This window comes from Coregonus lavaretus (assembly GCF_964263955.1).
Source record: "Coregonus lavaretus genome assembly, chromosome: 10".
Taxonomy (NCBI): domain Eukaryota; kingdom Metazoa; phylum Chordata; class Actinopteri; order Salmoniformes; family Salmonidae; genus Coregonus; species Coregonus lavaretus.
The window spans coordinates 21,810,784-21,837,914 of record NC_139997.1 but is presented as its reverse complement, the minus strand read 5'-3'; the positions used below and the strand labels follow the sequence as shown (position 1 = coordinate 21,837,914).

General features: G+C 44.5%; 1 protein-coding gene across 1 annotated transcript in view; it reads left to right on the top strand.

The window, feature by feature from the left end:
* Positions 1 to 27,131, top strand: part of LOC311136250 (roundabout homolog 3-like) — a gene marked incomplete at its 5' end in the record, with an annotated part of 309,721 nt that overhangs the window by 219,641 nt on the left and 62,949 nt on the right. The window contains one exon of the mRNA XM_084170382.1: positions 18,559 to 18,716. Within this exon, the coding sequence (XP_084026508.1) occupies positions 18,559 to 18,716 (158 nt within the window). The remainder of the gene's footprint in view (positions 1 to 18,558; positions 18,717 to 27,131) is intronic.

Sequence of the window (27,131 nt, the reverse complement as noted above, 5' to 3'; positions counted from 1 at the left end):
TAGCGGGAGAGAGAGAGCGAAGGTAGTGACAGCACATTACCATCTGAGTAGGGGCAGAGTGAGTAGTGTTGGAGGAGAGCGAGAGAGAAAAGGATACAAAGTAGTGGTCGGAGATTTGGAGGGGAGTTGCAGTGAGTGAGATTAGTAGAAGAACAGCATCTAGTAAAGATGAGGTCAAGCGTATTGCCTGCCTTGTGAGTAGGGGGGGGCGGAAGGAGGGTGAGGTCAAAAGAGGAAAGGAGTGGAAAGAAGGAGGCAGAGAGAAATGAGTCAAAGGCAGACGTAGGGAGGTTAAAGTAACCCAGAACTGTGAGGGGTGAGCCATCCTCAGGAAAGGAACTTATCAAGGCGTCAATCTCATTGATGAACTCTCCAAGTGAACCTGGAGGCCGATAAATGACAATGATGTTAAGCTTGAATGGGCTAGTGACTGTGACAGCATGGAATTCAAATGAGGAGATAGACAGATGGGTAAGGGGAAAAAGAGAGAATGTCCACTTGGGAGAGATGAGGATTCCTGTGCCACCGCCGCGCTGACCAGATGCTCTCGGGTATGTGAGAACACATGGTTAGACGAGGAAAGAGCAGTAGGAGTAGCAGTGTTTTCTGTGGTAATCCATGTTTCCGTCAGCGCCAAGAAGTCGAGGGACTGGAGGGTAGCATAGGCTGAGATGAACTCTGCCTTGTTGGCCGCAGAACGACAGTTCCAGAAGCTGCCAGAGACCTGGAACTCCACGTGGGTCGTGCGCGCAGGGACCACCAGATTAGAGTGGCAGCAGCCACGTGGTGTGAAGCGTTTGTATGGCCTGTGCAGAGAGGAGAGAACAGGGATAGACAGACACATAGTTGACAGGCTACAGAAAAAGGCTACAATAATGCAAAGGAGATCGGAATGAAATGAACTAAACATCTGGGAAAGCGAGAGAGCGGGGCCTCCCTCACTTACGTTTCACTGAAACACTCAATTATAACTCTCCCAACTTCCACTTTAGAAATTATAATTGTTGTAAACTACAGTGGTTCAATGTTTCTAGGAATATACTAACTTAGTTTATTCAGCTAGCTAACTTGGTACAGTATTCTTCCGTGAAAACCGTCCAGGGCACCGAATCCTATGACGCCAAAGCCAACTAGCATGCCAGCCTCCAATAACACGGTTTAGCACCAATACTCGGTTACAACAAACCACCAGTGTTTTAACACGCCAAGCAGATCTAACGTTGTGTAAAGTTTTGGGTTAGTTTTGACAGTTTGAGTGAGTACGTCGTCAACTTATTCAGCCAGTTAGTTAGCTAGAATAGTTAGCATACTAGCTAGCCATTGCTCTCTGCTAACGAGCTAACCCCTCCTCCCACGGCACGAACACACAGAGAGCCAAGCTAACGTTAACTAGTCACCCATGTCCCGAATTCCCTTGAACGACTCTGGTTACCAGTATGTAAAAACAAAACAAAAATACATGTAGGTTATAACTTACCCTTAGTAGCTACTGTTAGCCAGTTAAGTGCAAAGCTAGCCACTGAATCGATTCAACCAGTTCGTGTCTGTCCCAACGGAGAGAACGTGTCTCCAAATATATGGCAATGTTATTGTCATACAGCTTTTAGCGAATGGCTGAGACCTTTTTATGTTCGACAACTCATCAACGACAGTGCCTCCGGGCTGCATTGTCAAACTAAACATCACACCGACTGAACCCTTGTCCTCCTACACTTCTTTTACACCATATCCCCGGGCTGTGAGTTTTTGTTAGTTTTTTTGAGAAAGCCATGAAACACTCTTAAAGATATTACTTGGGATTCCTCCTCTCTTAAGCACCTTTTGAAACCTCATGTTCAATTACTTATCAGACTTTGCTTAGTATTCAGAGATCTTCATTATCGGACTGAACTAAAGTAGAGGGGGTGGGGGAGATTCTCATCTTCCATTCTCATATCCTTGTGATTGTGAGGGGACTACTGTTGTGGTGGAACAGTTTTTTTGTTTTCAGTTTCTCCAGATGGCTTGAGTACAGTAGACAGAGCAGAGAGGGTCAGTGGGAGGAATGGGGGCAACTGCCCCCCTGGACAAAGGGAGTCCTCATGGCACCATGCTCCCCTACCATAGGCCAAGGCAGACCATTACTAGATTAAAGTAATCCTCTTCCAGGGCAGACAATGTCTCTATTAGCTGGCCTCACAGATTAGACCACCTCAGAAATGGATTTATTGTTGGGGGTATCTGCATACAAAAGGACTACATTTGGGGGCCAAAAGGGGCAGGTCCCCCACCCTCCCCCGCGCTCTCACCATGCCCCCTCTCTTTGTTTTTGCCATTCAATTGTTTTGGGTCAGTCCTTCTATCCAGTGGTGAAGGGGTGTGTACTACGCTCGCCCGCAAACACACACACACACACACACACACACACACACACACACACACACACACACACACACACACACACACACACACACACACACACATACAGCCCCTTATCCATACTGCAGACACTGAAGCACAAGCACACACACACACACACACACTGCTGACTCTCACATACACACCCACACTTCACAGACATGACAGAGGCACTGAATAACAAGTGGACATAGTGTTTGTAATAACAGGCTTCCTGCTGTGAAGCCCCTTCTTCCTCTAACCTCTGCCAGTCAAGTGTTTTTTTTTGGTAAATAACGTTATCCAAGGAGCCTTTCATCCAAGTTCTTGACGCAACATACTTCTGTCTGTCTGTTTGAAGTGTCCTTCAAAGCTAAAATGACTGCATTTTGGCAGAAAAGTATACTTTCAAAGTCACTTGGTGTGAGACTTGTGCCTCACAAATCTATTCAACTGTAGAGGAGGCTGGGCTGTACCTCTCAAGTTTAGCAGAAGTAAGTCACTCTTGTGCGACAGTTAGAATGTTGAATCATCAGCTGATAATTTAGATAACTGCCCCATTGTCGCACTGTACGCCATTTACATTACAATCATTGATTGAGAAAATGATGAATCATTGTTACGGATTAATTTACATTCTTGAGTTATTCTTCGAGAGTGAATCACAACTCTCAAGGGTTTTACACGTTTGGACTTTTGAATGTTAAAATTGTATACTGTTAGGATTTTATTCATTTTCCTCTTTTGACTGGCCTTTACCTAACATATAATATAGTATTCTTTCTAACAAAGATATCTGTATATATTTCAGGATGTTGTGTATCCCTGGAAATAATCAGAGTTCATGTAAACATTACAGTTTTGAAAACATACTATAGCTTGTCCAAAAAAAAGTGGTCTCTTGGCAAAACTTAAGTTGAGCCACGGGAGCCGCCAAAAAATGTCTGTACTGAATGAAATATTATCACTACCCTTTTAAAACCATGTCTATCTATATTTCCCAAACACAATTCAACACAGTCACAATCACTTTTTTTTTGCATTTTATTCATTTTAAGCATATTTTAACACAGGCGTAACACCTAACAAACACGTTGTACTTTTTAAAAGTACAAAGGCCTGTTGTTACCTCATATCCCAGCGATAATGTCTTGCATTACGCCTGGGAAGAAAACACTTCAATTTGCTCAACTTGCCATTGGCTAAACCATTGGCTCAACTTAACCCATGGCCATTGGCTCAACTTACCCCAAGGCAAACATTTTGACTATATTAGCCCACACAGCTACAAGGATGCACTTTCATGCTTTGTTTGGACATCATATTGAAGCTTATATAGACCCCAGCTGATGTATAGAAAAATCTTAAAGTTATTATTATGGTTTAGATACAAGCATCATGAACCGTCTTACACAATACATTCATTTGACTTGGTGAAAACCTAACTTGCTACTAGTGATGCGTGGGTTCACTCATTACCTGCAGTCCCCCCCGTTATATCCACGGTGTGGGTGGGTATAGGGTAATTCAATATTGTGTGGATGAATGGTGGGTGGGTGGCGGGCGGGTTGAATAAAGAGAAAACAATAACTTAAAAAATCCATACATTTATCGTTCTTGTGCAATTTATATCTGTAGGTTACATTGCGGTTTTTCTTTCATTATTTTAGGCTATCTAGTACTAGTGCGTAAGCCTAGCTTTAGGACCTAACTGCACGTGTGCCAAATAGCCTACATGCCAATCGCCAAATGCTTTTGGGAACTGCAAAAAACATCGATCTACCGAGGAAAAAGGACAATGGAGTTTAATTCAATAAGAGAAATGGAGAGTTGAAAATAAAGATAGTTTGATGGGAGAAGAAGGGGGTGGGTGTCGGAACATTTCGGTTGCCAAGTTGTATTTTAATACGGCCCCTCTTGACCTGAAATATGTCTCTTTCAATCAAACTGGCCCAGTAGTCCTGAGGCATGGGGCTGACTGTTGGGGGGAGGAGATGCAAGCAGGAGATGGTGGAGGCCAAGCCAACCCCCATATTAGCAACCCTCCCCTCCCTCCCTTTAACTCACTGTTACCAAGGAGCTTACTGGTCCTCCGCACACACAAACTGTATACTGTAGGCTACTTCCCCCCCCCCCCCCCCAATGCCTTACTCCCCCTGATAATGAGGGCCAGCAGGTCACAGTCACCCTCAACATTGAGCCGTGCGGTCGGGTCGCCACACAGTCATTTATTACTCCAATTTGTCGCCCTGACAGGTCCGGGTGTGAAAGGCTGCTGAGAGGCCGAGGCACAGGCGTTTATTAGCACTTAGAAAGCCCTAAAATGTTGCACCTTGACAGCTCACCTCGTCCATCTCTCCCTCACCGCCTCTGCCGGCCTCCGCCGACAATTTTTGTGGCAGTCTGAGCCACAGTGTTTTAAGTCATGTAAGGTTGAGTTACGGACGTTATTTCTTTGTTGTTATGAGTCGTGTTTTCATGAGATGCTCTGGCCAAAGCTGATGAGTTTTGAGAAGCTGTAAAGAAGTGTATATTTTCTGTCATGCATCCATTCTACATTTACATTTTAGTAATTTATCCAGAGCGACAGTTTGTGCATTCATCTTAAGATAGCTAGGTGGGACAACCACATATCACAGGCATAGTAAGTACACTTTTCCTCAACAAAGTAGTTATCAGCAAAGCCAGAGCTAGAAAGGGGGGGGGGGGGTTCGAGGTGAGGAGGGGGATTATTTAAGGTACTCTTTGAAGAGGTAGGGTTTTAGGTGCTTTCGGAAGATGGGCAGGGACTCTGCTGTCGTAGCTGTCGCCACCTGGGTCTCATAAGGGTGGAAAGAGAAAAGTAGTGGTTGGAAAATGGGTAGTGGTTGGAAAATGGAAAGCTACATGTGAAACCTGATTTGTAAACAGTATTACCTCGTATACCTACCCAAATGGAAACACGTATTTATCAAACACGTAAACGCTGTTAGTTTATCTATGAATGAAGCACATTTCACGCTTTGTCTCTTCATCTTCTGTCCAGTAAAATAACATTTAATTCAAAGCAACAAAGAAAAAACAGGTATCATATGCAACCTGGTGGGTCCTGTGCATTTTCTCTGTCATAAAGGAAATCATTTTTCATGCCCCGTCACCACCGCGGTGGGGCCAGCTGTCTTTAATCCATCAGCCGCCCAAAGGTCAGCGTTTGGGGGTCTGTGAGGGGAAGGGGAGGAATCCCCAGCTGTTTTGTGTTAACTGGACTCAGGTGACGGGCCTAACCAGGGGAGACAGCGTCGAAATGAGTGGCGCAACAAGGACAAACACGCACCACAAACAAAAGAGGGGGATAACATGAGGAGAAATGAGGGAAGGGGGAAAAGGAGAGAAGGAAATGCACCACCAGGGTCCTGTGGCTGGGGCATGGACCATTCTGGACTGGACTGATCCCCCCAGCTTCCCCTCCTCCCCCTTCTCATTTCCCTATCATCCCCAAGCCAATATCTGTCTGGGTCCTTCAGTGCTTGCCTCACCATAGCAGTCCCAGCCTTCCCTGCCTCCATCAACCAGTCTCATTATCCAGAGTGGGCCCTTCTTTGATCCCTATCGGGAGTTTGGAGATGATGAAACGTCCAGGGGAGAGCATCGAGGGAGGGGTGTGTGTTTGTGTGTGTACGTGTGTGTGTGAGGGGGCTCTGGGTGGGACAGATGTCCAAGCCACACGTGCCTTTAAGCACCAAACAACCCCCCCCCCCCCCCCCCCCCCCCCCCCCTTTGCACACACACACCTCCCCCTCAAAGCACCCATCCAGCTCATGCCACCAATCCCCCCCAACACACACACACACGCACACGCACACACACCCTCCATGACAGCTGTGGTCCTAGCAGTAGCACAGACAGGGATGTCTGTCTGCGTCCCAACACTAATAGCCGCTCCATTATGAGGGGTAACTAGAGATCGTCTGTCCCCCAGGTACACACACACACATACACAAACATGTGAACACACACACAATCTGACAGACACTTCTGCAATTTACGAGAAGGTTTCATACCAAATGCCATTGATTATTTGGTTTTTCTAAAAATGTAATTCAACTCTGCACAATGCATGCCATTTCAGTGTATAGCCTACCAAATTCTTACCTGGTCTACCTTATGAACCAATGTTGACATAGACTATCTGCCATGTTGAGTAGATTTATAGAACCAATAAGGCAATTTTACAAGAACCAAATAACCCCAATTGCTTACTGCTTTCAGCTCATTACCCTCAATTGGACAAATCAGCTTTGATTTTCCTTAAACAAAAGAGAGAGAGAGGGAGAGAGAAAGAGAGAGGGAGAGAGAGAGTGTGAGAGAGAGTGAGAGAGAGAGAGAGGGAAAGAAAGAGGAAGAGAGAGAAGAGAGAGAGGTAGCCACAGTAGTGTCTCTGTTTGTGGGAAAGGGTATTGACGCACAAATATCATACCCCCAAGACATGCTAACCTCTCACCATTACAATAACGGGGGAGGGGGTATGATATTTGTTAGTCTGTAACTTCCTCACTCATCATTATTCACAATTCATTCAGGATTGTCTGTAATCATGGTAGCATCCACATTAATGTAGAAGTATTTAGAAACACATTCTACTCTTATTTACAATACAAGTGACTCCAAAATGACAATACATTATTTACCATTAATTTCTATTGGGCACAAAATAATCTAAAACACAACCAAAATGAACAGCAAATGCATCCAACAAATTTGTAGAGTCACAAGCTTGATGTAGTCATTGCATGCTATGAATATGCGACCAAATACTTACCTATTAAGTGAATTTGTCCCAATACTTTTGGTCCCCTAAAATAGGAGGGACTATGTACAAAATGTGCTGTAATTTCTAAACGGTTCACCCGATATGGATGAAAATACCCTTAAATTAAAGCTGACAGTCTGCACTTTAACCTCATAGTCACCGTATTCCAAAGTGCTGGAATACAGAGCCAAAACAAAAAACAAAAATTGTCACTGTCCCAATACTTTTGGAGCTGACTGTATAACACCCCACCCAGCAGACTGTCGACCAATCGTGTTCACGTTGTCACGTTGCGTAACGCGGCTGCTAAGCTATTCATCACACAATCCCTTCTCAAAGTCAGGGTATGAGTCAAGAAACGTGCCTATTTTCCTCGAAAGTATGTAATGTCACAATTCCAAAGCTGTACAATATTACAGATAGCAAGTTAAATATCTCACATCTCTGAAAATATTTGTAATGTTGGACTTCTTGTTGACAAAATTCATGCTAATGTTCGGTTTTTGAGCTAGTGCCCAATTGACTCCCATTCACTCCTTGAAGGAGAGCTCTCCGTGTCCCAGAATTGCCCAGAATGCACCACGTGGCCCCAATGATGTAGCATGGGCAACGTACACAATGGGCATTAATATGATTCCAACTGAGTTTCCCATCTCCTCAAAAGTAGCTCTGGCTCTGCTCAACGAACGAAGAGACATGAGAAAGCAGTTAGCTGTTAGCTACTTTAAAGGTCACACTAAACCCCGACAAAAATCAAGGAACATTATATTTGACGAGGTTTAAGCACTTCTGACACCATGTTATGATCTTAGTCAGATATGGCTGTACTGTGCAGCAGAGCACGAGCAAATGGCTCAACTTCAAAATGTTTGTGATCAATTTAGTGATACCCGAGCCCTGCCCGTACCCTAGTTATTGATGAAAAAACAGTCCCTACCTGGCCCTAACCCGATGTATAACGTCGGGGCCCTCGGGCTCGCATCGGGTAGCAGAACTCTAATGTCACTGTCACTCAATGTGTGTATGTGTGGCTGCATGTGTATTTGTGTCTTAAGAAATAATTTACAGGCCAATCCTAGAGTAAAGTGTAGGGCCCAGAAGCCCATGGGGCCCCCATGGGGAGGCCCTTAAGGCATACTATCTGCACACCACCCCCACCCCCACCCCCAGTCCCACCCACCAACAGTCACTATTATTGATCACCAATTCGGGGACCCCTCCAATACACTCAATCCCCCCACCCCCTATACATCTGTCTATGCATCTGGTTTCCGAGACAAAATAAACATACATCTCCCTCATAGAGAAAACGGACATGCAAACCATAAGGCCATATAGACTGGGTTTCATGTCTGAACAATATGTCAAAGTTGACATTCTGACATTCTTGGGGGGTGGGGTGGATGGGCCTAGGCCTATTTAATTCAACACAGGAGATGAGGCAAAGATTGCATACATTGACCTTTTCATTATAGGCACTGGCCGGTTTCATTGAATGTCAAACACACCCCATTGATACAGCACAGGAGACGGAGGCTTAGACGGCTATGAATAAACTATGACTTTGGGTAAATCCAAAGTCGTATAATGTATTAGGATTTGAATCTCCGATTTCGAATCGTATCAGGGGTCTAGTGGGCTTGTTAAAGTGTGTGTGAGGATATTATGTTTCACTGGTTCTAAATCAGATCAATGCTTGAGGATGATAAAATGCAGCGATTAGTGTGTGTGGAGGCCTCAATAACCCGTCTCCTGTGTGTGTGTGAGTTTGTGCGTGCGTGTGTTTGTGTGACAGATTGCCTCATATCAGCTTGAGATGCAAGAGGACAGATTGTCAGATGACCGCCTCAAACCCCCACACAACAGAGCCTGGAACACCTCTCTCTCTCTCTCTCTCTCTCTCTCTCTCTCTCTCTCTCTCTCTCTCAGCCTGAGATCATCCGTCATTCTCTGTCTCTCTCTCTCTCCATCCATGAGTAGGGCTGCTGAAAATTACTGACGCTTGTCAGGAGGAAAAAAACACACACAAGCATCTTCCTGAACATCTGATGAACATTTGATGATAACGATAAAGTGGATTTTTAATTAAAAGTGAGCCGCCTGCCTGCCCCAAGCATTTATATCAAATCAGGAGCACAAACAATGCACTGATATATTAGCAAGGACCTGACATTGAATAGTGTCGTTGTAGTGGGGGCATATTTAAAGTGTGACACATCACAAAGAGTCATTCGCCGGTCACTGGTGAAGAGATTGATTTCATAAATATGCGCAGCTTATTTTCTTTGTTCGATTCAATGTAATGGATATGTTTGCATGTCGATGACTGAGTGGTAAGCTTAGACTTGCTATTTGTCATTCTGTATGACTAGCGTATTTGTCATTAGTGTACACACACAGCTACATTGGCTGAGAGATGCACGTTGACAGCTAACTCAAACAGATGTACCTTGTGATTGTTGAGTGTAAAATGTAATGGCACTGGAGGAGATGGCTGCCGTTTTACGGGCTCCTAACCAATTGTGCTATTGTGTGTGTTTTTTCACGTTATTTGTAACTTATTTTGTACATAATGTTTCTGCCACCGTCTCTTATGACCGAAAAGAGCTTCTGGATATCAGGACAGCGATTACTCACCTAGTACTGGATGAAGATATTTTCTTTAACGAGTCGGACACAAAGGATTTACTTCAGACAGCCGACAAGGCCCAAATCCCTGTCATTCGCATGAAGAAGAGATGCAGATATCGGGGACGTAGGTCGGGGTGCCTTGTAAGGATCCGACGGTGAGTGGGTAATCTGCCTCTATCATCAGTCCTATTAGCCAACGTACAATCATTGGATAATAAAATGGATGAGCTCTGATCAAAAATATTCTACCAACGGGACATTAAAATCTGTAATATCTTATGTTTCACCGAGTAATGGCTGAATGATGACATGGATAACATACAGCTGGCGGGGTTTTCGGTGCATCGGAAAGATAGAACAGCTGCCTCCGGTAAGACAAGGGGTGGCGGTCTGTGTATATTTGTAAATATCAGCTGGTGCACGAAATCTAATATTAAGGAAGTCTCAAGGTTTTGCTCGCCTGAGGTAGAGTATCTCATGATAAGCTGTAGACCACACTATCTCCCAAGAGAGTTTTCATCTACATTTTTTGAGGCTGTCTATTTACCACCACAAACCGATGCTGGCACTAAGACCGCACTCAATGAACTGTATACGGCCATAAGCAAACAGGAAAACGCTCATGCAGAGGTGGCGCTCCTAGTGGCCGGGGACTTTAATGCAGGGAAACTTCAATCCGTTTTACCTCATTTCTACCAGCAAGTTAAATGTGCAACCAGAGGGAAAACAACTCTAGACCACCTTTACTCCACACACAGAGACGCGTACAAAGCTCTCCCTCGCCATCCATTTGGAAAATCTGACCATAATTCTATCCTCATGATTCCTGCTTACAAGCAAAGACTACAAAGGGAGGCACAGCCGCGAGCTGCCCAGTGACACAAGCCTACCAGACGAGCTAAATTATTGCTATGCTCGCTTCGAGGCAAGTAACACTGAAACATGCATGAGAGGATCAGGTGTTCCGGATGACTGTGTGATCATGTTCTCCATAGCCGATGTGAGTAAGACCTTTAAACAGGTCAACATTCACAAGGCCGCAGGGCCAGACGGATTACCAGGACGTGTACTCCGAGCATGCGCTGACCAACTGGCAAGTGTCTTCACTGACATTTTCAACCTCTCCCTGTCTGAGTCTGTAATACCAACATGTTTCAAGCAGACCACCATAGTCCCTGTGCCCAAGAACACTAAGGTAACCTACCTAAATGACCACCGACCCGTAGCACTCACGTCTGTAGCTATGAAGTGCTTTGAAAGGCTGGTCATGGCTCACATCAACACCATTATCCCAGAAACCCTAGACCCACTCCAATTTGCATATCGCCCCAATAGATCCACAGATGATGCAATCTCTATTGCGCTCGACACTGCCCTTTCACACCTGGACTATGTGAGAATGCTATTCATTGACTACAGCTCAGCGTTCAACACAATAGTGCCCTCAAAGCTCATCACTAAGCTAAAGACCCTGGGACTAAACACCTCCCTCTGCAACTGGATCCTGGACTTCCTGACAGGCCACCCCCAGGTGGTAAGGGTAGGTAACAACACATCCACCACGCTGATCCTCAACACGGGGGCCCCTCAGAGGTGCGTGCTCAGTCCCCTCCTGTACTCCCTGTTCACTCATGACTGCATGGGCAGGCACGACTCCAACACCATCATTACGTTTGCCGATGACACAACAGTGGTAGGCCTGATCACCGACAATGTCAATACAGCCTATAGGGAGGAGGTCAGAGACCTGGCCGTGTGGTGCCACAACAAACTCTCCCTCAACGTGATCAAGACAAAGGAGATGATTGTGGAAAAAGAAGAGGACCGAGCACGCCCCCATTCTCATTGATGGGGCTGTAGTGCAGCAGGTCGAGAGCTTCAAGTTCCTTGGTGTCCACATCACCAACAAACTAACATGGTCCAAGCACACCAAGACAGTCTTGAAGAGGGCACGACAAAACCTATTCCCCCTAAGGAGACTGAAAAGTTTTGGCATGGGTCCTCAGATTCAGTTCTACAGCTGCACCATCGAGAGCATCCTGACTGGTTGCATCACCGCAACCAGTCAGGATGGGTAGTACATATGGCCCAGTACATCACTGGGGCCAAGCTTCCTGCCATCCAGGACCTCTATACCAGGCGGTATCAGAGGAAGGCCCTAAAAATTGCCAAAAACTCCATTGACTGTTACGGCAAGTGGTACCAGAGCGCCAAGCTTCTACCCCCAAGCCATAAGACTCTTGAACAGCTAATCAAATGGCTACCCGGACTATTTGCATTGTTGTCGTCCCCCCACCCCCACTTTTACGCTGCTGCTACTCTCTGTTTGTTATCTATGCATAGTCACTTTACCTCTACCTACATGTACATATTACCTCAATTACCTCGACTAACCTGTGCCACCGCACATTGACTCTGTACCGGTACCCCCTGTATATAGCCTCACTACTGTTATTTTACAGCTGCTCTTTAATTATTTGTAATTTTTCTTCTTTTACTTTATTTGTATTTTTTACTTATCTATTTTTTACTTAACTCTTATTTTTCTTAAAACTGCATTGTTGGTTAAGGGTTGTAAGTAAGCATTTCACTGTAACACGTGACAAATACAATTTGATTTGATTTGATTTGAAAAGCTCTAGCTCACTTAAAAACGGCTTCTGAGATGAGAAATATATTTTTGTTAGTTGATAGATGGAATAGGGTTTCCTTCATTAGGGTCTACATTTCTAATGACAGGTGTGTCTCCATACAGTACTTCACCTTGTTTTGTTTATAAGCAATTATTGTGTATCTGTGTGTGTTTGTTTGCATATCTGTGTGTGCATGTCTCTCGGCTTGTGTCGTGTGTCCCTCTCTGTGCGTCCCTGTGTGTGTGTTTCACCCTCCTAATTGAAGTGGACCGTGCAGGCCTGGCGGTAGGGATTATACCTGGCTTTGTTGAGGGGCTTCCCCCGAAGGGGCGTCAGTACTGGCAGGTGAAGGGTCACCTGCTTAATCTTGCCCCCCAGGGGCTTTATGGGTAATTGCCAGTGCCTCATCAAGTTTCTGTGGAGCCCTCTTCTCTCAAAGCTGCTGGCTTATGGGCCCTGGTCAAAAGTAGTGCACTAAATAGGCAATAGGCTGCCATTTGTGATCCATCCAGTGAAGCAAAGACGAGGGAGGAGAGCGAGGAGAGGTATCCAGGGACCTAGGAGCAAGGGCCCCTTGCATCGGGTGTGACAGGTCAACGCAAGCTTTCCCTAACCCTGTGGCACTCCAATCCGGACCCGGGAAGTAGCAAGCTAAATAGGTTCCCCCAAACCACATGCCGTGACTGGACGGGTTCCTGAGTAGTTTTGGTGGTGCACTGTTTTGGTCTGGGTTAATGAAGGTTTGGTTAAGGTTGATATGATGTTGGGATAAGGTCAGGGGCTATGTGTGTTGTGTGTGTTGTGTGTGTGTGTGTGTGTGTGTGTGTGTGTGTGTGTGTGTGTGTGTAGGAGGGAGGGAGGGAGGGAGGGAGGGAGGGAGGGAGAGCGAGGGTCCCAAAGGCTGTGTGGTCCACTCCAATGATTGGAGTCTAGGGAAAGGGGCAGTAGTATGGGAGCTAACATATACCCTATGGACAAGTATACATGCACTAGGCAAGGGCTTAGAAATAGCAATGATATACTCATAAATAAGATGAGGTAAAGGCACTACAATCTACCATCGTCAAGGAGATGGAGACGTTGAGCGGTTTAACACCAGTCTCAACAGTTTATTCACCCCAGAAAACCTCTCTTCCAGCATCAATGTCTGTGGCACTGTTGGGTGGAAATAAAACACATCCCCCATTCTCTCTCAATCTGACACTGATCTGGCATGACCTTGCTTATCAACAAAACATGCTGATGTATGGAGACACACACACACGCACCCACACACACGAGAAGGGACGCCACGCTATCTTGACATTTTGAGAAATGATCACAAATGTAAGCGATGAGATGGCCCCATTGACAGAGATAGGGAGTGAGTCCTCATAAGGTAGGTAACCCATCATCAGTATAGATAAAGAGTGTCCTCATAATGGAGGTTAGCCATGACAGAGATTGGGAGTGTCCCCATAAGTCCCCATAAGGATGGTTATGGTAATGTCCTCAGGTTTTGTTGGCTTTTCTCATCCTTCATTAAAGGAGCGAGTTGTCATTAATCAGATAGACTAAGCTCAAAACCACCCTGCTGGGGTGACATTGCGGGGACATTAACACTGTAATTTAGTCACTAATGACCAGCACAACCCCCCAGGGTAAGCGCATACACGCATGTATATGCAAATACACACACACAGATTCGTCCCTTAAAGATCTGTGGATTGAGTTTGAGAGGAATTCATTACTGTAAAACAAGGCAGTTGCAGGGTACTGAAATGGGACCTACCATCGCTCTCTATTGAATCAGTTGCAGGGTACTGAAATGGGACCTACCATCGCTCTCTATTGAATCAGTTGTAGGGTATTGCAATGGGACACACCTGTGAGCTGTTTTCAACACTGAGTTAACACTAGTATTTTTCTCGTCTCATAGTGAGAAATAATAGTCGCCACCTCCGTCCCTGGTGGAGTGTTCAGCAATTAGTCTAGTGTTAATTAGTCTCACTCACACTAAGTGAGAAGATAGGAATAACACGTTTTCTCGGTTCGCTAAGGGATAGTGATGCTTTTTGTGTGACTTAAAGCTTTTTAATCGGAACATTTGAATAATAGACAATATAATACTTGAGCGCTGTTGCAATTAATGCCTTCCAACTTTTTTTGGGAGGAAAACTTTTTGGACGGAAATCTTACCTCTGATCATTTTACTGGCAGATTTGACCGCTCCGCTCTTTCCATACTCACGGGAGCAGGTTCAGTGTGGCCGTAGTGAGAACATGTACGCATTGATATAACTTATGAATATTCCTAATCAGGTTATCATAATGTATGCAACACATTCACCCCCAAAACTCTCTCACACATCAATAAATCATCTACCAGCCTTGATGTCCGAATCTGAAATTCACTCACATTTGCAAAGATGAGTGTGCGATTTTGTGTAGAAAGTTGAGTAACTTTAGAAGGCGAAGACACCCCCTATTTTCACAAGTTTCCCATCGGCTAACTGTGGGACAGAAGCTGACGTGAAAGGGAATTTTTGGCAGGGTCCATTTTACAAAAGGGGGGTTAAGGGGCAATATTTGAGAAGGATAGGAGCCTGGGGTTAGACAGTGATCCCTCTCATAGTTTAGGTACCCCCCCCAGCCCCCCCCCCCCCCCCCCCCCCCCCCCCAAATCCCTAGAGTGGCTTAGGCCAGGCTGCTAGCTCGAAGGCAAGTGAGGCTTTGGCCTCTTTAGGTAGGCCACTGTATGTCAAGATCTCATCTGGGAACAACAAAAGCCTGGATCACACCTGAAACCTGATAGGGACTCAAAAAGAGAAGGAGAGAAAGAACAAGGAAAGAGGGAGAGAAAGAAAATGCCTTCAGGTAGCAACAGCAAGCAGAAGGCTTAAGAAAGATGCAGGGGAGAAAGAGGGATGTGGGGAATGAAGGATGGAGGGGGGGGGACTGACCGAAGACACCTTACAGGCAGATCCATCATGCATTATTAATAGGTAGATAGAGAACATGAGAGCGCGAGAGAGAGAGCGCGAGAGAGAGAGAGAGAGAGAGAGAGAGAGAGAGAGAGAGAGAGAGAGAGAGAGAGAGAGAGAGAGAGAGAGAGAGAGAGAGAGAGAGAGAGAGAGAGAGAGAGAGAGAGAGAGAGAGAGAGAGAGAGAGAGAGAGAGAGAGAGAGAGAGAGAGAGAGAGAGAGAGAGGGAGGGAGAGAGCAGTGACGTGCGGTGCGATTGGTGGCTGGGTAGGCACTGGCGATTATCAATGCCAGATATACTCACAAATAAACCTTGATGAAGCCCAAGTTCACCGTACAACAGATAGCTCCAACAACCAGAGTGACATAGACTATAACCCTCCCCAAACAAAAAAAACACTAAATGTAAATACCAATGTAGCCAGGATACACAAGCGATAGCCTGCGATGGCGGCATATTCCATATCAACCGACAAAATGACACTGCTCAACTCATCTCAACTCAGCTCAGCCATAGACACTAAAAGTTCAATATATGGACACATTTAATCCGAATAGTTAGCCTTTCACAATGCATTCCAATGCACTGCACACAAACACACACACACACACACACACACACACACACATATTATTACACACAACTAAATGTATATATATTATAAATAAGGTTCTAACGAAATTTCCATATCAACAATCAAAATGACAAAAAAAATGCAGTTTAAAACGTCAAAAAAGTGTCTCATCAAAACAAAATTCAAGCTTTATAAATCAAATATATCAAAGGGATGTTGTGTATTCTCATGTTCATTTAAACAGTAGCCTAACCCGCAAATTGCAAAGGACAATGCAATTAATTAGGCCTACCTTTACTTTTAAATGAAGTTCATTCGTCTGTCCTTCAGGCCGAACCTCTCAGTGTGACAGCGTTTCAGGGCCCAGGATGACAAAATGATAAAACATGGCTTCCATTTGAACACTGATATTGTTCAAAATGCTTTAAAACATTCCTCTCATCTCTGATTGGCTGTCTGCGCCGGGCTGCTGTGTCAGGCCGAGTGTGGTACATTATATTGGATTATTTTATGTCCCTTCCTCTGATGGTCAGGAAGTGCAGGTGTTGGTCTCCCTCTCTGAATTATATCAAGTTATCCTTGGAAATGTTGGAGGTGCAGTACAGTGTCCATTTGTCAGGTTGTTTTTTTCTAGCTAGCTTAATTAATTTCAAGGGATGCGGGTGCCAAATTATGTAGACACGGCCAAATGAACAGAGCTTACCAAATGAACAGAGCTTACCCACACAACATGTTTAGGCAATACGCATGCACAAAATATGAAATTGGCTCAATGCAATGAATGATGCTAGGCAAAGCAGTGAGGCCTATGATGACCCTGTCCATCGACAGTGACTGGAATCAGGAATGGCCGCGAGTGTCAACGATTTGAATGGATTTGAATTGATGGAAAGGAAGGCATGAATACCCTGGCATGTTTCCTGAGGGTTTGATGCAGTTTTAGCACATTCTGAGATTTTGAGCATAAAAACATTTTAAAAAACAGAATCATAAAAAATATAAAAATAATGAAACAGCTTTTCATAACAGCTTTTCTTATTAGATTATCACAGGGTAAACACTGCCACTGAAAGAGAGACAGTGTCTTGTTTTGTTGTTCGCCTGAGACCAAATGATGATTGGCCGCAGCAGGCCTCTCAGTGAGCTGGTAATTTAGCTCTTCATGTGATTGGCTGACACACACACACACATTGTTGACCCTGAGAGTTGAAGTTACCCCTAAGCACTGATCCAAGGTCATATACTCCCATTTTACTCCCAATGGTTAAAGTTGGGACTAACAGATGGGTAAGATGTCTCTAGATCTGTCATTAAGGGCAACTTCTACCCAAAGCACTGAAACTACCTAGAACTCTATCCAATCGTCTCTTATCACTAGCCACTTGTGGCCTAAGTGAAATACGACCAAATACCAACTCCACTATCCTCATAGTTATTTTTAACACACTGATACAGGCTACTGACATTTTCCAACAGACTCCATTCAGTTTAATCCATATCAGCAGCAGTCTGGTATTACAGTATATTGGATCGAGTCCAAAGCAATATCCCTTCTGCTCATAAACTTTATTCTCACAGAACTTTATCCTCTGGTGCTAGCTTAAGGGCATAGCCAGATTGAGGGAAGAAGAAGGGTTGATGGTTGATTGCATCTGGCATGTAGGTGTAGAGAGGCACTGGCTGGTAGAGAGAGGGTGGTTGGTTATTATTGGTAGAGTTTATGTTATTGGTGTGCGTGGTTGTATGTGTGTGAGAGTGTGTAGGTGTGTTTGTGAGTATTTCTGTAAGCTTTTGTCTTATGCTCTGTGTGCAAGTGTGTGTACATGTTTGTCTCTTTTGTATGTTCTGTAAGTGTTTGTATTTCTGTCTCATGCATATGGGTGTGTATGTGTCTGGGGAGTGTGTTGGGCCGATTTAATAATTCATCCACTTTGTGTCAGAAAGCAGCTTGTCCATTATTGATGAGCCACAATTCCACACACACACACATTCAGGACATTGAGTCAATGAAGACCATAGGGAGGCAACACACACACACACACACATTTTTTTATCACAAGTCATATCATTATTATCTCAGTATTGAGGGGCTTTGGGTCATTCAACTAAATCATACACTGAGAGCCGCTCTTGCTTGTTGAATTTCATCTGTTTTGCATTCACCCCTTATTTAACAAGACTTGATAGCGGAGGCAGCTAAGCTTTATGGCATACAGTTCGTACTTACACATGAAACTTAGCCTACATTATAATGCATTTATGCAGCCACCCTGTACAGTGAAAGATGTGGTAGACTACCCTAACTTATGAATTCTGATGTGGACTTTCACGGTATCTTTGTGTCTGTCCCTGACAGAGGGAAAGGTGGAGCTATTATGATCTTGCTATTACCTTTCCAATCGTATTGCATCAGGGGGTTAGGGGTTGATTTTGAATTGGGTACTAGGCGTAGTGCTCTGTATCTCCCTCTCTCTATTCAATTCCATCTGTAATTGTGCTTTATTGGCAAAAAATACATATTATAATTATAAGAATGAATGATTGCTGTATAATAACAATTGACCTCCCTCTCCCTCCTCTCTCTTACCTCCAGTCCTGAGGGATGACTTCAGGCAGACACCCAGTGACGTGGTCGTGGCGGCGGGGGAGCCGGCGGTCATGGAGTGCATCCCCCCGCGGGGCCACCCAGAGCCCACCATCTCCTGGAAGAGGAACAACATGAAGGTCAACGACCATGACGAGAGGATCACCGTGAGTCCTATCCATCTGTCTATAGACCTCTGTTTCATCCTTCTATACTTTCATTGTTGTGGCTATCCCAAAAAGGAGGCCTGTACAGTACATTCGGAAAGTATTCAGACCCCTTGACTTTTTCCACATTTTGTTATGTTACAGCCTTATTCTAAAATTGATGAAATTGTTTTTTCCCCCTCATCAATCTACACACAATACCCCATAATGACAAAGCAAAAACAGGCTTTTAGAGATTTTAGCAAATTTACGGAAATATCACATTTACATGTGACCCTTTAGTCAGTACTTTGTGGAAGCACCTTTGGCACCTTTGGGTATGACGCTAGAAGTTTGGCAAACCTGTATTTAGGGAGTTTCTCCCATTCTTCTCTGCAGATCCTCTCAAGCTCTGTCAGGTTGGATGGGGAGCGTCGCTGCACAGCTATTTTCAGGTCTTTCCAGAGATGTTCGATCGGGTTCAAGTCCGGGCTCTGGCTGGGCCACTCAAGGACATTCAGAGACTTGTCCCGAAGCCACTCCTGCGTTGTCTTGGCTGGGTGCTTAGGGTCGTTGTCCTGTTGGAAGGTGAACCTTCGCCCCAGTCTGAGGTCCTGAGTGTCTGGAGCAGGTTTTCATCAAGGATGTCTCTGTACTTTGCTCCATTCATCTTTACCTCGATCCTGACTAGTCTCCCAGTCCCTGTCACTGAAAAACATCCCCAAAGTATGATGCTGCCACCACCATGCTTCACCATAGGGATGGTGCCAGGTTTCCTCCAGACCTGACGCTTGGCATTCAGGCCAAAGAGCTCAATCTTTGTTTCATCAGACCAGAGAATATTGTTTCTCATGGTCTGAGAGTCTTTAGGTGCCTTTTGACAAACTCCAGGCGGGCTGTCATGTGCCTTTTACTGAGGAGTGGCTTCCGTCTGGCAACTCTACCATAAAGGTCTGATTGGTGGAGTTCTGCAGAGATGGTTGTCCTTCTGGAAGATTCTCCCATCTCCACAGAGGAACTCTGGAGCTCTGTCAGAGTGACCATCGGGTTCTTGGTCACCTCCCTGACCAAGGCACTTCTCCCCCGATTGATCAGTTTGGCAGGGCGGACAGCTCAAGGAAGAGTCTTGGTGGTTCCAAACTTCTTACATTTAACCTCTACGGGATCGGTGTCCCTTTTACGGGACGGTTGTTGCTCAATATGCGATATGTGACTGGAATGGTGTTGTAAACAACAGCCAACTTTCCAGGGCAGAAAGCTTAAATTCTTGTTAATCTAACTGCAGTGTCCAATTTACTGTAGCTATTACAGCTGAAAAAAAGACCATGCTATTGTTTGAGGATAGTGCACAACAACAAAACACTTTTATCACGGCAACTGGTTTGGTACATTCACCTCTGAAGGTAAATAATGTACTTACATTCAGTAATCTTGCTCTCATTTGTCATCCTGAGGGTCTCAGAAATAAAATGTAGTGTAGTTTTGTTTGAAAAATCAATTTTTATATTCAAATGTAGGAACTGGGTTCTACAGTTTGACCTCTTGACTCCACACTCACCCCGCCCGGCCATCTAGATGTGTGAAGGTTAGTGTCTTTTCTGTAGGGAAGCTAATGATCCATAATTTATGACATTCCTGGGAGTGTGCAAACTTAAACATTTAGTGATGTAATTCTTCACTGGATCAGTCTGAAACTTTGCACACAGATCGCTACCATCTGGTGGACAACATCTAATTTACATCTAGAATCCTGCATCACTGTCTGGCCTTTCTCTTGCATAAAACAAAAAAAGAAAACAAATGTTTTTTGTTTGTATTATCTTTTACCAGATCTAATGTGTTATATTCTCCTACATTAATTTCACATTTCCACAAACTTCAAAGGGTTTACTTTCAAATGATATGAAGAATATGCATATCCTTGCTTCAGGTCCTGAGCTACAGGCAGTTAGATTTGGGTATGTCATTTTAGGCGAATATTGAAAAAAAGGGTCCGATCCTTAAGAGGTTTTAAGAATGATGGAGGCCACTGTGTTCTTGGGGACCTTCAATGCTGCAGACATTTTTTGGTACCCTTCCCCAGATGTGTGCCTCAACACAATCCTGTCTTGGAGCTCTACGGACAATTACTTCGACCTCATGGCTTGGTTTTTGCTCTGACATGCACTGTCAACTGTGGGACCTTATATAGACAGGTGTGTGCTTTTCCAAATCATGTCCAATCAATTGAATTTACCAATCAAGTTGTAGAAACATCTCAAGGATGATCAATGGAAACAGGATGCACCTGAGCTCAATTTTGAGTCTCATAGCAAAGGGTCTGAAGACTTATTATGTAAATAAGGTATCTGTTTTATTTTTTTAATACATTTGCTAAAAAATCTAAAAACCTGTTTTTGCTTTGTCATTATGGGGTATTGTGTGTAGATTGATGAGGAAAATGTATTTTTTTTAAAAATTCCATTTTAGAATAAGGCTGTAACGTAACTAAATGTGGAAAAAGTAAAAGGGGTCTGAATACTTTCCGGATGCACTGTATATCTGTCTATCTATTATATCTATAAGTACAGTGCCTTCAGAAAGTATTCACAACCCTTGACTTTTTCCACATTTTGTTGTTTTACGGCCTGAATTTAAAATGGATAACATTTTGATTGTTTTGTCACTGGCCTAAACACAATACCCCATACAAACTCATAAAACATTTAAAGCTGAAATGTCTTGAGTAAATAAGTATTCAACCCCTTTGTTATGGCAAGCCTAAATAAGTTCAGGAGTAAAAATGTGCTTAACAAGTCACATAATAAGTTGCATGGACTCTGTGTGCAATAATGGTGTTTAACATGATTTCTGAATGACTACCTCATCTCTGTACCCCACACATACAATTATCTGTCAGGTCCCTCAGTCGAGCAGGGAATTTCAAACCACTAAGAACAGGGAGGTTTTCCAATGCCTTGCAAAGAAGTGCACCTATTGGTAGATGGGTAAAAATAAAATAAAAAGCACACATTGAATATCCGTTTGAGCATGGTGAAGTTATTAATTACACTTTGTATGGTGTATCAACACACCCAGTCAAGACAAAAATACAGGTGTCCTTCCTAACTCAGTTGCCGGACAGGAAAGAAACCGCTCAGGGATTTCACCATGAGGCCAATGTTGACTTTAAAACACATACAGAGTTTAATGGCTGTGAAAGGATAAATCTGAGGATGGATCACCAACATTGTAGTTACTCCACAATACTATCCTAATTGACAGAATGAAAAGAAGGAAGCCTGTACAGAATAAAAAGATTCCAAAACATGCACCATGTTTGCAACAAGGCACTAAAGTAATACTGCAAAAAATTGGACTTTTTGTCCTGAATACAAAGTGTTGGCAAATCCAATACATACACATTACTGAGTACCACTCTCCATATTTTCAGGCATAGTGGCGGCTGCATCATGTTATGGGTGGCGGCTGCATCATGTTATGGGTATGCTTGCAATCATTAAGGACTGGGGAGTTTTTCAGGATAAAAAAGAAACGTAATGAAGGTAAGCACAGGCAAACTCCTAGAGGAAAACCTGTTTGTCTGCTTTCCACTAGACACTGGTAGATTAATTCACCTTTCAGCAGGACAATAACCTAAAATGCATTGACAAATCTACAATGGAGTTGCTTACCAAGAAGACAGTGATGTTCCTCAGTGACCAAGTTACAGTTTTAACTTAAATCTACTTGACAATGTATGGCAAGACCTGAACATGGTTGTCTAGCAATGATCAACAACCAATTTGACAGAGATTGAAGTATTTTGAAAATAATAATAATATAATTATTTATTGTGTGTCCCTTTCAGGAAATGTGTCTTACATCTCAACAAACACCAGCAGAGCATCACCAATAGGTGCATAAATACATAAATCACAAGCAATAACTACAACAGACAACACAATTGGGCAAATGTTGCACAATCCAGGTGTGCAAAGCTCTTAGAGACTTACCCAGAAATACTTATGTAAATTAGATATGTATTTATTTTATTTTCAATTAATTACCAAACATTTCTAAAAATATGTTTTCACTTTGTCATTATGGGGTATGTTGGGTAGATGGATGAGAGAAAACATATATTTAATACAGTTTGAATTCAGGCTGCAACACAACAAAATGTGGAATAAGTTAAGGGGTATGAATACTTTCCGAAAGCACTATATGATATAGAGACTTGGCATTGGCATTTTAATTTCATTCATAGGACATTTAATTATACAAACACAACCATGTTTTATTACTGTCACGTTCGTTGAAAGACGGGTCAGACCAAGGCGCAGCGTGATATACGTACATGTTTATTTACTGATAAACACCACGACAAAACAACAAATGAAACGAAACATGAAGTCCAAGGTAGCACACACAACATACCTTACACAGAACAAGATCCCACAACTACACAGTGCCAATAGGCTGCCTAAGTATGATCCCCAATCAGAGACAACGAGCGACAGCTGCCTCTGATTGGGAACCACACCGGCCAACATAGAAATACACATACTAGATAATACAACATAGAACATACACAACAAAGAATATACACACCCTGACTCAACATATAAGAGTCCCCTGAGTCAGGGCGTGACAGTACCCCCCCCCCCCAAAGGTGCGGACTCCGACCGCACAACATAAACATAACAGGTTAGGGGCCGTGTGGGCGGATCCGGCTCTGGGCGTGACGACCTCTCACTCTCCGCCTCCCTGTTGCGCCCCTGGTCTGGTCTGGACCTCGGCGCGCTGCTTCCCCTCTCCTTCCTCCCACGATACGCCAGGCCCTGTCTGGACCCTGGTGTGGGAGACCCCGAACCTGGAGAGGGGCTGACGTCATGGTCTGGACTGGAGCCACTGACCGGAGCTGGACTGAGCACCGGTGGAGCGGACTGCTCTGGCTCCGGAGTGGAGCCGCTGACCGGAGCTGGATCAGGCACCGGTGGAGCGGACTGCTCTGGCTCCGGAGTGGAGCCGCTGACCGGAGCTGGACTGGACCCTGGTGGAGTGGACTGCTCTGGCTCCGGAGTGGCGCAGCTGACCGGAGCCGGTGGAGCGGACTGCTCTGGCTCCGGAGTGGAACAGCTGACCGGAGCTGGATCAGGCACCGGTGGAGAGGACTGCTCTGGCTCCGGAGTGGAGCAGCTGACCGGTGCCGGACCAGGCACCGGTGGAACGGGCACGGGCCGTGCCGGACTGGACAAACGCACCACTGGTCTGGTGCGAGGGACAGGAACGGGCCAGGCCGGACTGGCGACGCGCACCACTGGCTTGGTGCGAGGAGCAGGAACAGGCCGGGCCGGACTGGCGACGCGCACCACTGGCTTGGTGCGAGGAGCAGGAATAGGCCGGGCCTGGCTGGCGACGTGCACCACTGGCTTGGTGCGAGGAGCAGGAACAGGCCGGGCCGGGCTGGCGACGCGCACCACTGGCTTGGTGCGAGGAGCAGGAACAGGCCGGGCCGGGCTGGCGACGCGCACCACTGGCTTGGTGCGAGGAGCAGGAACAGGCCGGGCCGGGTTGGCAACGCGCACCACTGGCTTGGTGCGAGGAGCAGGAACAGGCCGGGCCGGGCTGTGGAGGCGGACTGGAGGTCTAGAGCGGAGAGATGGCACAACCCGTCCTGGCTGGCTGCCCACTTTCGCACTACACGTGCGGGGTGCTGGCACAGGACGCACTGGGCTGTGCACGCGCACTGGCGATACAGTTCGTAGAACTGGCGCAGGATATGCGGGACCGAGGAGGCGTACTGGAGACCAGGAGCGTTGAGCCGGCACACCCCGTCCTGGCTGGATGCCCATCTTCGCACGGCACGTGCGTGGTGCAAGCACAGGACATACAGGACTGTGCCGGCACACTGGCGACACAGTACGTAGCTCCGCATAACACGGAGCTTGCCCAGTCATACGCCTCTTCGCGTGAGTACGAGGAGTTGGCTCTGCTCTAACCCTAGGCTCCGCCAACCACCCCGTGTGCCCCCCCAAAAATGTTTCTTGGGGCTGCTTCTCGGACTTCCTCCGTGTTGCCGTTGCTCCTCTCCTGCCTGGGCATCTAACTTAGCCCATGGTCCTTTCCCCGCAAATATCTCCTCCCATGACCACAAATTGGCCACCTGTGACATGGGCATGGGCACACTGCTTGGTCCTCGTTTGGTGGGATCTTCTGTCACGTTCGTTGAAAGACGGGTCAGACCAAGGCGCAGCATGATATACGTACACAAAACAACAAATGAAACGAAACGTGAAGTCCAAGGTAGCACACACAACATACCTTACACGGAACAAGATCCCACAACTACACAGTGCCAATAGGCTGCCTAAGTGTGATCCCCAATCAGAGAAAACGAGCGACAGCTGCCTCTGATTGGGAACCACACCGGCCAACATAGAAATACACATACAACAAAGAATATACACACCCTGACTCAACATATAAGAGTCCCCTGAGTCAGGGCGTGACAAATACGCTTCATATGTTTGACTATCTGCCCATGTGGGATTTGAACCTGCAATATTTGGTTCACAAACCTGGTCTTTTATCCTCTGCACCACCAGGGAAGCTCTCTTTCATCATCTTTTTTCAGTATATAGCCATGGTAGTATGGCCAATCAGGAATTCCATGCTTCCTTTTTAGCATTCTTAGACATAACTAACCCAGGGAAATACTGGTAAGTGGGTTATTCACCATCACTTCACCCATCCTCTTTATATGCTGCATACTTCTGGGCCCATATTTACAAGGTATCCAAGACTATGAGGGCTGAGCTAGGATAACTTTTGCTTTATATCTGGGGTGTTTTTTAAAGTTGAACAGTCAATTTTTACACAATGTTTTCTTTTTCATAAATCTGGACAAAATAATGAAATCTTCTCTTAGTAGAGTATATCTGACCCTCAATTTCACTTGTGTTGTAAATAAATATGGTTACAGAACATTTTGGATTGAACTTGCAATCTTCAGAACTGCAGCTAGATAATTAACCCTCTGCACCACCATGGGACAGCTGTGGCTTATTTTTTGTATGGTCAATCAGGACACAACACAATTTCTGATTTGTTAAAATGTTCCCATCCTCTTCATATGCTGTGTACTTTTAACACTGTACTTTATGATTTTCTTTCTTCTCACATGTTGAAAGGCTTATGAAATGTGATTTTAGTTGGATAGAGCTTCCTTTATGTAACTTGTATTTTTGTGTATTCATATACTTCTTAAATACAGACTCCAGAACCTTCAAACTAAATATAATTTTTTATCAATTTTGAATTCAGGCTGTAACACAACAATATATGGAATAATTCAAGGGGTATTAAATACTTTCTGAAGGCACTGTATACCTATATAGATGTAGAACCTAGAATACTTATATCTATACCTCCGTTTCATCTTTCTATCATTTCAGTGTTGTATCCATAGACCGTATGGTTGTATTCCTTTGTCAGCTGAACACTGGTCAATGATGTATGACAGTTATATGCTCAATGCTATAATGGACAATCATGTGTATGGAATTGCATTGATTTTTGATTATCGGCAATGATGGAAATGAATGGATTATATAGCACATTTAATTGAATCTATTTGAAGGTGTAATGACGAAAGCAGACCCACCACCACAACAGACCACCTCTCTGCTCTCCCTGAGGCCTAAAGCACTCAGATACACTATATAATACACTACACACATAACTCATACTACAGTCACCTATCTAAATAGAACCCAGCTAGCACATAACGTTCTAAGAACCACATGTTTCTTAGAGCTTGGTGAGAGCATGGTTGTCCTTTGGTTAATTTGCAAACAATCTTCCCACAACTTTATGGGAGTGGTGCACGATAGTTGCTTGGCTTTGGAACATTCTCAGCACATTTAAGGAACTTTACAAAATAAAAATATATATATTATTGGTATTTCATTACTTTAACAGAAACTTTCCTAAAAGTTCAAACATGTTTACATTTAATTTAATACATAGTTCAGAGAACATTAAGAAACAATGTTCTTCTGTAGGAATTTCTGTACTTAAGCACGTTTCCTACAGGTTTCCTCATGGTTCTATTTAAAGTCATGTTCTCAAATTGTTCCGAGAACGTTAATAAAACTTTCCATAAAAACCACAAGAAAACTAATATAATATAATATAATATAATATACATTCTGTTCTCAGCATCAACAAAATTCTCTATCCTCTATCTTCTTAAGTGTGTTCAGGTGTGTTGGCCACACCCACTAATTGGCTACAACTGATCTTAAAGAGTGCTTGTTTCCTTTGAAATGGGGTCTGTTTGAAAAGACAAAAATGAACAGCTTTGTATGCGTAAAAAACAACAACATAGCATGCTAGCTCCATCGTTGTGGTGAAGTGGGTTAATTCCATGGATAAAGAACAGGAGTTTAT